At 34.0% G+C, this 14483-nt stretch overlaps 1 protein-coding gene across 2 annotated transcripts in view; it reads left to right on the top strand.

Annotated features, from left to right (window-relative positions):
* The window catches only part of DNAH7 (dynein axonemal heavy chain 7), a 215154-nt gene that overhangs the window by 126998 nt on the left and 73673 nt on the right, over positions 1-14483 (top strand). For both annotated transcript variants that reach the window (XM_019741305.3, XM_019741304.3), the window contains exons 43-46: positions 3297-3627; positions 5911-6257; positions 7674-7854; positions 10558-10743. In XM_019741305.3, the coding sequence (XP_019596864.3) occupies positions 3297-3627; positions 5911-6257; positions 7674-7854; positions 10558-10743 (1045 nt within the window). The remainder of the gene's footprint in view (positions 1-3296; positions 3628-5910; positions 6258-7673; positions 7855-10557; positions 10744-14483) is intronic.

The raw sequence follows: 14483 nt of genomic DNA, 5'->3' as shown, positions 1-14483 counted from the left end.
CTAACACATTATAAATGCATAATCATATTTCTTGAAGGAATACAGGTGTGCCACTCAGAGCTGTGGTAAGGCTGCAAGATACTTTGACAACGATATTGAATAAGCACCACTAGAGAGTAGTTTTTCTTTGATAAGTAATTAGATAATAAATAAACCTTCTCTTTAGGTACTAAAAAACTGAAAACCAGAGACATCCATTCAATATACCTAGTCAACTTTCCTTCTTCAAATAAAACTCATTTGAAAAAATCAATATAAACATCAATAAACCAATGTACTATAGAATGTGAGCTTTTTCATGTCATTGAGGGTGAAACGTTTTTTCCAAAGTTTCTTTGGTGGTCTGGATGTCATAGGAATGGTGGCAGCGAGGTGGTCTCTTTGAGTTCTCCTCCGGAACTTACCACAAATTGAACATCTATAACCCATCAAAGGACTTCAGCTCATCACACAGAACAGCTAAGAGACGCGTACAAGGATTACTTGAAGGTGGGCAAACCAGGCGACCAGGGGAAGTGGAATAGAGACAGTGGAAATGCAATGGCTGTGTGCTATGTTAGAGGGGTAGCAGATTGGGGAAGGGGATTATCACTTTGTGAGGGGTATAAATGATATATGTCTAACTATTACAGTGTTTTGTACACATGAAGCTAATTTTACAAAATTTAAAAATTAAAAGTAAATAAAAATAAAACTTGGACATTCTGGCAAAAAAAGCAAAAACAAAACAAAACAGGAAATTAAAAAAGTCTCTTTGGTTCTACAAATTAATACTCAATATGTATATTAAAAATGTAAAAACCTTAAATTAAGCTAGAAAGTTAGAAGTTTAGAAATTTTAACGATCACCTTTAAGGGTGTCTTCAACTAACCTTTGGTTACATTCCAAAACTAATTTAAACAAAATTTTTATATTACTTTTATTTCCCTTTTAAAATCAGATTGGACAAATCAAACTTTCCTAAGTACTTAAATGATTTATAAATATAGAAGTTAAACTTATACATATAGTGAGCCTTAAGTTCTTTTAAATGTTTTAATATTATCTATAAACTTAATGAGATTTTTACTTAAAAACACAATTCTAAATATTGCTCAATTACACAATTTACATTGAGATACTTTTTATTGAGTAAATACGACATGTGACATTGTGTAAGTTTAAGGTGTACAGCTTGTTACTCTGATACATTTATATATTGAAATATGATTGCCATTGTAGCAATATTTATCACATAATTATAGTACAATAATATTATTGTCTGTATTCATTATGTTGTGCATTAGCTCTCTACAGCTTGTTTACTGCTCATTATAATTTTGTATCCTTAAACACCATCTCTCTTATCCCTCCCACCCAATCCCCTGATAACCACCCTTACACTCTGTTTTTTTATAGGTTTGAGTTTTTAAGATTCCACATATAAGTAATATCACACAGTACTTGTCTTTCTCTGTCAGACTTATTTCACTTAGCATTATACACTCAAGGTCCATCTACGTTGTAGCAAATGACAGGATATCCTCCTTTCTTGTGGTTGAATAATATTCCATGATTTATATTGAAACTACAAGGCTGATCTGTTAAGCTAACAGACCAAATTCTTTTAAATGTTAAAAAAAAATTTTAAAACACCAAATTGCACAGATATCTTGACACAAAAAATATTCTTTACACAAAAATGCTGAGTTTGATTTTTCCATATATTTCTAGTTAATTCTAAATCTTTATGTGGCTAACTAATGATCTCAGGCATTTTAAAGCCGCTTTCCCCTGTACTGGCCATGATGCTACTTGGATTCTTGCAGGAGAGTTTTCATCTGTATTTATGGTGATCATTGCAATGCCTTCCACAGCTGGGGTGTCATAACTTTCCCATTCACAATGGTTCACACTCTCGTGATGGAATTATACCATCAGTAATTTTTCCATCTACCTAGTGCAATTTGCAACTCCCACCCAAGGCTACTGTTACATGACTTGGCTGAATTTTATTGTTTCTTTATATCCCAAGATAGTTGTCTTTCCATGTTGATCTTATGCTCTTTAACTTAATGAAAGCTTGCTCTTTTTTTGTTTTGTTTTCTTCATATTTTCCCATCCAGTGGGGTCAAAAACTCTTAAGAGATTGTGATTATATTTTGGATGTCACTTATGGCTTTGTTTGATTGTATGCTCACAATTTTAAGTTCGCTCTAACTGGAAGAAAGATTATAAAAATGAGACACAAACTTATAGAAAGGCTGAAAGTAAGAGTGTTCTAGGCATATATATATATATATATATATATATATATATATATATATATATATATATATATTCTTATTTAATTTTCTAATTTTCCTCATTGTTTTTAATTTTCCTTTACCTCCACTAGAATTTCCACCCTGTAGTTACTCTTCCCTTAATAGCTAAAGCCTTCAGATTTCTTTATAGCCAGGTTGTACTGTAACCTAGAAGCAAGTTAGGTCATTTGCCAGGGAATTAGTGGTTTAGCTATCCAAGTGTCACATGGGATGAACCAAAATGTTGCAACTGCTTCATGTTGGCAAGAGTGAGATTTTTCCTGTGCTTCCTCCACCAGGTTTCAACTGAAACCAAGCTCTGTAATATGGTATCATGCATCTAGTCTCCTCAGTTCCCATCACTGTCAAATATTTTGGTAAATCAGAGGGAATCAACATGTGACAAAAATGTGGTGTGCCTTTACTTTTAAATGGGATTTTCTTAGCACCCAAAAGAAAGTATTGAACTTTATTTTCTATCCTATTCGTCACTTTTAAATGCCTTAATAAAACAAAAATCCTATTTCAAGATATTGAATACATCTTAAAATGGTTTGCCACCTTTGGCAATATCCATAATAAATGTTTTGGGCACTGAATTCTATTTGAAAGAAATGACGATAAGAAGATTTTAAGGAACAATAATATTGTTGGAATAAACTTCCCAAGTTGACTAATTTTAGAATCACATCACTAATTTTGATATAAGAAGCTCTTTGCCTTATACCTAGTATGTTTGTTTTTTGAATTTCTAATATATGCATTGTTATTGTGCTAGGTACTAGAGATACAAAAATGAGCAAGACATACTATCTCCTTTTAACTGCACGCAATCCAATTTTCTAGAGTTCATATTTTTTAACAAGTTGTTAATATATGTGGAACTCTTTCAGATCACTCCTTTAGCTATGCCTTGAAAACGCTCGAAAAGCTTAAGAACACTTACTGTTTTTCCTTGAAGTAGGCTACAGAGCCTGACCACTATCCTTGTTTTATCTATTTGCTTTCAGTGAAGTAATGAAAATGAAAAGGAGGTACGAAGTGGGTTTGGATAAACTGGATTCTGCTGCATCTCAAGTAGCCTCAATGCAAACTGAGTTGGAAGCTCTCCATCCTCAACTAAAAGTTGCTAGCAAAGAAGTTGATGAAATGATGGTAATCATTGAAAGGGAATCTGTAGAAGTTGCCAAAACTGAAAAAATAGTGAAAGCTGACGAGACAATAGCAAATGAACAAGCTATGGCTTCTAAAGCCATTAAAGACGAATGTGACGCTGACCTGGCAGGGGCCTTGCCAATATTAGAGTCAGCACTCTCTGCCCTTGATACTCTCACTGCACAGGTAAGAGCATCGCCACACACCTACTAGGGAACATGTCATGAGAGCTCAAGAAAGTACTTACCATTGTGTGCTACAATCTATTCTGTCTCCCCAAATTAGTCTTCACATTTAATGCAATTAAAATGGTTTTCAAATTGGCAAAAGGATTCCCAGTTCACTTGAAAAAAGGAAATGAATGTGCAGGACTAAGACAATTTTGAAAAAGAATAAAGCTCCCAAATGTTATAACCCACCATAAAACAAAGGTGTATCTTTTTCACATTTAGGCCCTTTAGTAATTAAGATACTCCTTACAGTAGATGTGATAAAGTACAGTGTGCCTTGGTATCTGCGGGGGATTGATTCCAGGATACGAAAATCTATTACTCTCAAGTCCCTTACATAAAATAGTATAGTATTTTCATACAAGCTATGTATATCTTCCTGTATATTTTGTCATCTCTAGATTACTTATAATACCTAATACAGTGTAAATGCTATGTAAAGAGTTAATACTGTATTGTTTAGGGAATAACAACCAAAAAAAAAAGTCTGTTTATGTGCAGTACAGAGGTACCCATTGTACAGAGGTACTGCAAAGTATACATATCAGCAAGAACATAACATTTTTTTCTCAAATATATTCAATCTGCAGTTAGTTGAATCTGCAGATGCAGAACCCATGGATATAGAGGGACAACTTTAATGTGTCAATGTCTGTCAGTGTTTGTCCATGTTTTGTTTTGTTTTGTTTTGTTTTTTGGTGATACATAAAGTAACAATATGACTTACAACATTACATTTTATATAATATGTCTTAGATTTGATGAAATGTGGTATTAAAAATTAAGGTGTGAAAGGGGAACATTTCAATTAAGGAAGATAGAGATAATTTTAAAAAATAAATAGTGTGGTCAAATAGAATTTTGGCTAAACTTTAGGGGACGGTAAGGGAGAGACTGTTAGATCCTTTCTTCATACCTTACTCTAAAAGAGATTTCAGACTAATTGACATTTAAATATAAACATATTAGTATAAAATAGTAGAAAATGTAGGTCGTGTTTATAACCTTGGAATGGACTAGAACCTAGTATTTCTTAGCTATGAGAGAAATCAGAAAAAAACTACTCAGTATTGTTTGTAATATATATAATCTGGATAGTCTTTTTTTCATAATTAGTAAAGGTTTTCTAAAAGATATAAATTTCAGTACCTAAAAACCAACACATTTTGTTTGATATAAACACTATGGACAGAAGTTTAGAAACACTGGGAAAAGTATTTGAATTACATGGCAAACAAAAGATTAATGTGCATAATACGTAAAAGCTCTTACAAATCAGTAAGAAAAAATTAGCTGTAAGATAAGATGGTAAGTGATATAAGAAATAATTCACAAAAGAAGAAGCACAAATAGTCATTAGATATATGAAGATGTATTAGATATATTTAAATACCTTGCTTGTATTTAAAGAAATAGTTAAAGTAAGATTTCTTTTGCCTATCCGAACTCCAACCAGTTGCTATGGATGTATGTGATAAAATAGGCACTCACACATTCTGGAGCATAGTTTGTAATTATGTGTCAAAAGCTTTAAAAATAAAGGACATGAAGTCTTTACTTCAGCATGGCAATTGTAATAGTCAAAAACAGAAAAAAGCATAGATATGGTATTAGAATTTTGGTTCATATCTATATGTCAAAAGGCTATGCAAACATTAAAACTGATGATGGAAATGTTTACTTGCATGAAAGGATGATCACTATATATTGTTATTGAGATAGAACAGGTTTTAAAACAGCATGTATGTTATGTGTACTGTGATTCCATTGATTAAAATATGGCATATACACTGATTTGTAGCATATACATATACATAGAAAAAGACATAGAAGAATACAAATAAAAATATTTACAGTAGTTAAATATAATGGGAGTACAGGAGACCTTCATATGTATAATTTCTCTGTATTTTTCTAATGTTTGCATCTTTTATAGTTTCTAAGAAGCTACAGAACTCTTACTTAGTGACAACCAAATCTCTCTTTTATGTGTTTGTGAAGTAGACTTCATGTTATAATAATCTCACCTAGGGTATCTTCCCATTATAATTTTTTGTTTTTAACATTTTTGGGGAACAAACTTCTCAGTGCTTCTTGACACAATTCTATCAGTTACCATTTCTACCCAATGAACAGTGAGTTTCTGTTCTTATGGCATAGTTTGAAAATAGGAACCAATTACAAGTAATGCATGAAGAAACAATTCTTTTTTTAATAATTAGCATGTTGTCATTTCAAGGACATTACAGTGGTAAAATCCATGAAGAGTCCTCCTGCTGGCGTCAAGCTTGTTATGGAAGCCATATGCATCTTAAAAGGCATCAAAGCTGACAAAATCCCCGACCCGACAGGTACAGGAAAAAAAATAGAGGATTTCTGGGGTCCAGCAAAGAGACTTCTTGGTGACATTCGATTTCTACAATCACTTCACGAATATGATAAAGACAATATTCCTCCAGCTTATATGAACATCATAAGAAAAAATTATATTCCAAATCCAGATTTTGTTCCAGAAAAGATTAGAAATGCTTCCACAGCCGCTGAAGGTCTGTGCAAATGGGTCATTGCAATGGATTCATATGATAAGTAAGTATTGACAAAAAGAAAACAAACTGATGTGTTTTATTTTCAAGTTTGGTCAGTTAGACAATATAAAACTTACTAGCTACATAGGTGAGAGTCACCTCAGAAAATCATGTCTAATACCTACTCTGTGTTTACATATTTACTGGACGCAAGAGTATACCAATGAAATTGTAATACAGTGGTACTTAAACTTTTTGGACTCAGGAGCCCTTTACATTCTTAAAAATAACTGAAGACTCCAAAACTTATGTTTATCTACCATATTAGAAATTGAAATAGAAAAATTAAAAATAGTTGTTAGTTAATTTTAAACTAACAATGAAAGCTTTACATGTTAACTTAAATAACTTATGTTTTTTAAAAATCCACATTTTCAAACAATTTATGGAAAGAGTGATGGTGTTTTATATTGTAGTAAATCTCTTTAATATGTACTTAAATAGATAATGCCTGGACTTTCAAATCTGCTTCTTTATTCAATCTGTTATAATATATTGTTTTGATGAAGCATCTAAAGAAAATACAGCCTCACACGTATTTAGGTAGGCAAGGGAGGACCTCATGGACTCCCTGAAGGGAAGGAAGGGGCATGCCTTGAGCCACATTTGGAAAACCACTGGTATAATATATATTCTTCATGAGACAAGGAGCCTTTTTTTATGATTGTATGAGAACCATTTATAGCAGGTATACAGAGTAAAAGTTATTGGTTATTTCTTCAGAAAGGAAGTATTACAGGGTGTCTTTCAAATTCATATACAATTTGATTCATTGTGCGTATATGTTACATGCTCTATATTTTTTGGACCATGATATACTGTGTTAAAGATGAATTTTAATTTAATGTTTTATCATTTGTTTAGAAAGATAACGTTACTGACTCCATTTTCCAGATAGAAGATAATTTAGATCCATCTTTTTTCCTACATTGTCCCTTTCATTAACATCATACAAATTTATCAGATAACTGGGTTTTAGTTAAGGGTATATTCTGAAATTTAAAACAGAAATAAAATGACACAGATAAAACACTCCATCTTCCCATCAGAAGTAAGCTTTAACGAATTAGGGTAGTTTCCACAAACACAGTAATATTTTACATGAATATGCTATTCTCTTTTCGCAAAATCACCAAAATTCACAATGGCAATAATCAAATATTTTATTTTGGGTAAAAGAAACAATTACTTATTTGAAAATATTATGCATATTTGGCATCTATTTTAATAGTCGTTTCTTATGCTGGGATCAGGTTTGACTGATTCTTAGATTAAATAGAGAATATAGAATCAGTATAGGTTGTACATAAAGATGTCTTTTGTGTTGTAGTAAGGCTATTAGAAAAGCAAATTTAGTGATAGAAAGTGCATTAGGATATTAAATGTATATTTAATTTTCCAATTTTACCTTTCACAGAGTGGCAAAAATAGTAGCTCCCAAAAAGATAAAACTGGCTGCAGCTGAAGGGGAGCTTAAAATTGCCATGGATGGTCTAAGAAAAAAGCAGGCAGCTCTGCAAGAAGTTCAGGACAAGCTGGCCAAGCTTCAGGAAACACTTGAACTAAATAAACAAAAGAAGGCTGACTTGGAAAACCAGGTATGGGATAATACAGACAAATATGGACAAATCCTTAATTATTGTAAATATGATTGATGTTCACACTAGCACACAACACAGCAATTCTCTTTTTTTCCTACTCAGAAGTTGGCAAACTATGGCCCACAGGCCAAATCCACCATTGCCTTTTTTTATGGCCCACTAGCTAGTAATGGTTTTGAGATTTTTAAATGATTACGTATTAAATGGTTATATAAGCACCTACATAATATCTTCGATTTTACCTCTTGGCCCACAGAGCCTAAAATATTTATTATCTGGCCATTTTTCCCTCAAAAGAAAAAAAATTTGCCAACCATCTTTACCTTACATTCCTAGAATATTGAGCTAGATTGTTTAAATCATCTTTATATTATAGATAAGGAAATGGAGCATCAAAATGTAAAATGACTTAGGTTATATAAGAGTTAATGGCACACCTGAAATTAATGTAAAATAATATTAACTGTCACTGTAACTGAAAAAAAATAATTTTCTAAAAAGGAAAAGTAAATAAATGTAAAAAAAAAAAAAAGAGTTAATGGCTACGCTGAGATTAGAATTCAATACCCAGAACCTTACTGAGTCCACTAAAAATGTTTTTAAGACTAAAAACAGTACTCTAACTTATGTAGTGATACTGTTTGCAAAAATTAGCTGCTAAAGTCTAATTATGTTCCAGAAAAATAGTCAAACTATTTTATAACAGTCAGTATTTATTGGGTGCTTATTATGTGTGAGACACGGTTATTCTGAGAGCAGTATTATTATCTCATTTATTTTCACAACAGCCTTCCGAGGGAGGTAATCTTTTTGTACCATTTTGTAGAAATTGAAGCACAGAGAAGCTGAGCACTTTGTCCATGGTCAACCCAGCTTCTAAGCATTAAGGCTAAGATTTGAACCCAGGCAATCTGACTCTAATATTATAGCTATGCTCTTTCCCATGGTACCAGACTGCCTCTTTCTGTAAGATATGTACACAAATTCTATATTTGTACAAATATGTGGTATTGTGCTAACCTTCAGAAATGTGACCTGTTACTGAGCATGATTTCCAAGTGATCAGTTTTAGTTTAAATAATATAACTAACAGTGGTTGCTCACTATAAATGTGTTTCAAGTCTTCTGGATGTTTGAAATTTTTATTTATTTTTCATAATCAAATGTTGTAAAATTATAGTAATGAATAATGAATATATGCATGTATGTGTACTAAAAATGTGCTTTTGGAAGAGAAATTTTGGCTAAAATATTCTTACTTGGTAGTTTCTGATGACAACTTTACTGTAGTCCAAGACCTGATTCAACATATCAACATCATTGAAAGAATAATGGATAAAGAAGGAAACTAGGAAGACAAAAGACAATAAAAGAGGGAAAATTAAAAGAGAAAAGGTTTAAATTTAGGAAGTACCAAAAATATTACCTTGGGTAGTGAACAAACAATACAATAGGCAGATGATGTATTATAGAATCGTACACTTGAAACCTATGTAATTTTGTTAACCAATGTCACCCCTATAAATTTAGTAAAATTTGAAAAATATTACCAGTTAGATGCCTTTTGCTTTTTTAAATCTATCTTTAGATAAACTGATACAGTATTTTATATCTTTTAATCTAAAAGCATTTATTTAACATAAATATTAATAATATTAGGAAAAAGTGTAAGCCAAATTCTTATTACAAACCAGTTGTCTCTGTTTCATCAATTATTTACTTCCTTTTTTCATGTAAATAATTTCATTCTGAACTTTAAGATAACCCTTATTTAATCTTGTCTTCTTCCAAGAATAATAATGTTAAATCATTTAAAATTAAATCAAAATGATTCAGGTATTTTACGGGAGTATTGCTATGGCATGGGTTTAAATGGCTTTTCCCCACCTTCATAATTACCCTTTATTTATTTATTTATTTATTTATTTATTTATTTATTTATTTATTTATTTTTAAGGAGGGCACAGCTCACAGTGGCCCATGTAGGGATCGAACTGGCAACTTTGGTTTTATTAGCACTATGTTCTAACGAACTGAGCTAACTGGCCACCCCATCTTTTTTATTTTTTTAATCACATTGTTAATTATATATAATCAAACTTGGTTGATAGTCTCATACACAGAGTAGGTTCTCAGCTATCGATTGATGTCTTAATTTAAGGTTAATTGCAAGTGTCTGAATAGGTTGTTACAATGTAACAACTTGAAAATTGTGCTTTGTAAGTAAGCATAAATTATTAATCCTTTTAAACATTTAACCTTTAAAATTATCATTAAATCAACCATAAGGTGAATGAGCAGTAAATGTTCATAGAATATTTAAAATAAAATGCGCTTAGATTATTAGAATGGAGGAAAACATCTATATTTGCAAGAGAATGTCCTTTATTACTTACTTAACTTTTCGTGTCTCATAGTGTAGGTCATTTCCTTAAATAGAGGTGTTCTTTACATTATAAGGTAAATATCCATTATGAATTTCATAAATTGTATTAAAATATATATTTTATTATGAAAAAATTTTATAACATGAACTAATTTCTAATCATGAACTTTCCAGTACTCATAATTAGACAGTTAAAAAAAATTTCAAGCAGAAGTATATAATTAAAATAATTGATCTCTGAGGGTAAAATCTTGCAGAATTTTAAAACTTATTCTACTTGTACATGTAGGTAAAAATTTTCTTTTATTTTTGAGGTTGACTTGTGTAGCAAAAAGCTAGAACGAGCTGAGCAGTTGATTGGAGGCCTTGGGGGTGAGAAAACGCGATGGAGCCGAACAGCTCTGGAGCTGGGGTTGTTGTACATCAACTTGACAGGTGATATCCTCATTTCCTCAGGAGTTGTTGCTTACCTAGGAGCCTTTACATCTCATTATCGACAGGTAAGGGATACTAGTCAATTTCTAAGGTCTCTTCCTGACCCTCCTATCCATGACAGCCAACATTCATCTTAGGGATATTTGTTTGTTTGTTTGTTTGTTTTGGTAATTATGAGGAACAAAATATTTTTAAGTGATTTCTTGTGTATTTTAGTTATTCTCTACATTAGCCATAAGGTGATATATAAATATTCTTCTAATTTTTAATTATTTTAGAAACAAAAAGATATACTTTAAAATATAATGTGAAATGATAGACCCTAATGATAAAATTTTAGAGTTTAAACAAGTATAAAGGTATCAGAATATTGTGTGTGTGTGTGTGTGTGTGTGTGTGTGTGTGTGTGTGTGTGTTATCAACTAATCCCTATGAGTTTCAATAATAGTACCATTTTCATATCACTTCAGAGACTGAAACTTCGGGGAAGGAAAAAGTGAGCTTGCCTAAAACCCAATTGATAAGCAGCTTTTTCCTCAGAAAACAAACGGAGAAGGGGAGTTCCCTGTTCGAACTCCCACCCCTTTGTCAGTATCTGCCTCAGTCTTCTTGACCCAACTCCTAACCCTATTTCTTCTCCCTTCCTTTTTCTTCCACTTTTCAGTCCCCTCATGAACAAAACCCACCATGTTCTTCAGCTCTCTTTAGGAAAATTGAACCAGAATCCAACCCAGAACATGGCCCTCTAAACAGGAGGAGGGATTTAGAAATTTTAGAAGAATTAAAAGAAAAAAAAAAAGAGGGTGATGAGGATAAAGAGAAGAGAGAAGTTTAAAACATTTGGCAATAGCTTCTGGTGTCAGACAAGAAAAGAGTAATTGATAATACCTTTATCATTTTGTAAAGCATTTGCTTGCACATGGCATCAGCTGAGCCTCACTTATTTCAGGGCTTTCTCTGAAGCAGGGTTGATTCTTGGTGGCCACTGTTCTGGTTTATTTCGTTGTTTGTTTGTTTTTAACCAAACTGGTTTAAAATCCTCACCTAGATGGTGATTCTGTCTTTAGTGTTTCGGGTTCTCATCGCCCTGATATGGGTACACAACCTTTATATTCTCAGCTTTGTCTGTTCATTTGTACCTTTGAATGAGTGTCTATGGTTATGGCATTAACATCTTGTAGTTCAAATAGTCAAAATTTAACATAACACTATTTACCTAGTAATAGATTTGTTTGTTGGACAATTTCAGAGACTGAGGGTTATAAAGAGTAAGAGAATTGCTCATAGCCACACAACTGGCTAATGACAGAGCAGGAAGGAGACTTGTCGTCACCAAATTCTTAATTTAGCACTCTTTCTCCTCTCCTACATCAAGTTGGAACAATGGGAGAAGTAGTTGCAGCTATCCCTCCCCTTCTCTGTTGGTTCCCAACATAGCCCTGGGTGTCTGCACTGGTTCCTGTGTAGCATTCCAGTGCTGTGCTGACAGCATACCAGCCAGTATCATTCCTGCCAACCCAACCCTCTCTGGCAGGCAGACTCGTTCCGAGACACTATGTCTTGCTGACTCCTCAGAATGGGGCTGCTAGACAGACCACCACACAAAGGCTTCAAGGGAGCATTGAGGTCCCGAACTAAGACCTTGGAATTTACTGACAGAAGCAAAGCGACACTCAAGATACAACCAAGTCTTCTAGCTCTGTCTATGAACTTATATCTACTGTCCCCACCCCTGATTCACATAGCCACGTGATCCTATCCTGTCTTAACAACATGAAAGCTTACTTCATTATAGCAACCTAAGCTTTTCCTTTTCCTAATGCATCCCTAATGTCACTATTCCTTCCTGTGAATTCATTGTCTGGGTCCTACTCCATAATCTTCTCTCTTTTATTTCTCTCTGGTCAGGGCAGCTGGCAATTTACACACCATCAAGAGTGTCCTATTCAATTCTAAGTGTATGTGTTACAGTGGCAACTTCAGTGTTCTGTCTGCATCCCCTTCTGGCTTCCTGTGCTTTCATTTCCAGCAGTCAGCACCTGAGTCCGTTTTTTGGCAGCCGTCAAACTTTTCCCAGTGTTTGGACAGCTAGAATTGCCTGGGAATTTACTTCTTTCTGGCTCAGGCCTTAACGAATGACTGACAGATGTGGGAGTATGAGTGTCTATGTCCCCTGTCTCTGGGTGGGACAACTCTACGGAATAAATTACACTCCCTGAAGGATGAAGCTGAAGCCACCTGCTGCTGAACTGGCTGCCTCCTCACCTTTAATTGGCTTCTTCCCTGACCTTGGCCTGCTTCTCCTAGCGTCCCTCCCTTAATAAATCACTTCACGTAAATCTTCATCTCGGAGTCTGCTTTTGGGAATCTCAACTAAGACAAAAAAACACCTTACAACAATCTTCGTTCTTTTCTAACATTGAAGTCTCAGGATATCAAGACCCCTCAATAAATAGCTGGATCCCCTCCCTCCAAGCTTGAATCTGAGTAGTTGTCAATTATTCATCAACTCCTTTGTAGAGTTTCTGGTATTCTTCATAGATAAAACAGAAAACTCCAGTTCTCCTAGGATCATTGGGCCCACGTACTTCAACTGAAATGCCTATGCCAACTTCAAAACAGAATCCTACAGTGCTGTAAGGACATACGAGCCCTGGACTTGAATTAATTTGAATTTTCTAAGCAATCTTTTCCCTGCCAATAATCAAAGTCAAAATTGTTTTAATGGTGATGAATATTTTCACCAACGTGACATGCTTAATGGTCATTTTTCCATTTCCACCATCTCTTTTACCACCTGATTACCAGCCAAGGCCATTGGCTTGTATTTTGAGATGCTTGTTCAGAATCCCTCACGTTTGTTTCAGTTATTCTCTGCTGCAACCCCCTTACAGATGTATAATTGGGCCACTTAAATTTTTAATCCACAGTTCATCTGTGATAGCATACTATACCTGTCAACCATAAATACCATTCCACAGCAACTATTACTTTCATTTTTCTCTACTTCTTCTCCATGTCATTGTCTGTCATGCCTACTCCAGCATCAAACTATATCTGAGAAAACCTGCAGACCTTCCCCAAAAGTCTTCAGGCCAACCAATAGCCTGACAGCAAAGAGATCAAAACATGCTGGTAGGAACTGTGTACTTGGAATCCATACTGGAAATTCTATGAGCCCCTCCTCCCTGCACCACCTGTTCCTGGTATCAACAACCAAACCAAGCCAAACCAAACAAAAAAGGCTAGATAATAGTTACTAAGTACTCATGAGAGGTAAGATGTTGCCTCCACTGTTCACCCTCTAGTGTTATACCTAAGATGATACAATTATGAGACAGTTCCTGGCATACAACATCTTAATCAAGTGATAAAAATCAATGTCAATAAATGAACAATTTGAAATAATGTACCATTAATGGAATGCAATGAGAAGAACACAGCATCATTTCTATGATATACCTGCCAAAGGTGCATAACCTGAATTGAATGATGAAGGAATATCATACAGACCCATCTATGTGTGGGGCATGCTACAAAATAACTGGCCAATCAAGATCATGAAAGTCACCAACTCCCCTCAAACTGTCATGGCCTTTCGTGTGCAAACCGAAGGGAATATTGGTCGAACCTACTCACTCAACAGGAACTCAAGAAAGGTGGTACTGCCCGCCATGCCCTCTCCGCCAGCACCACTTCTCACACACAGCATCCTCATCTGCTCCTGGGTGGGTACCAACACACATATATCCATCTTCCCATGCCTCTTCCTAACCTGTTTTCTCTCTAGTCATTTCTTTTGTTA

Source organism: Rhinolophus sinicus, chromosome 17 (genome assembly GCF_057876585.1).
Source record: "Rhinolophus sinicus isolate RSI-liver-muscle chromosome 17, RSI-T2T, whole genome shotgun sequence".
Classification (NCBI taxonomy): domain Eukaryota; kingdom Metazoa; phylum Chordata; class Mammalia; order Chiroptera; family Rhinolophidae; genus Rhinolophus; species Rhinolophus sinicus.
The sequence above is the reverse complement of the archived record's forward strand: the minus strand, read 5'-3'. Positions and strand labels throughout refer to the sequence as shown.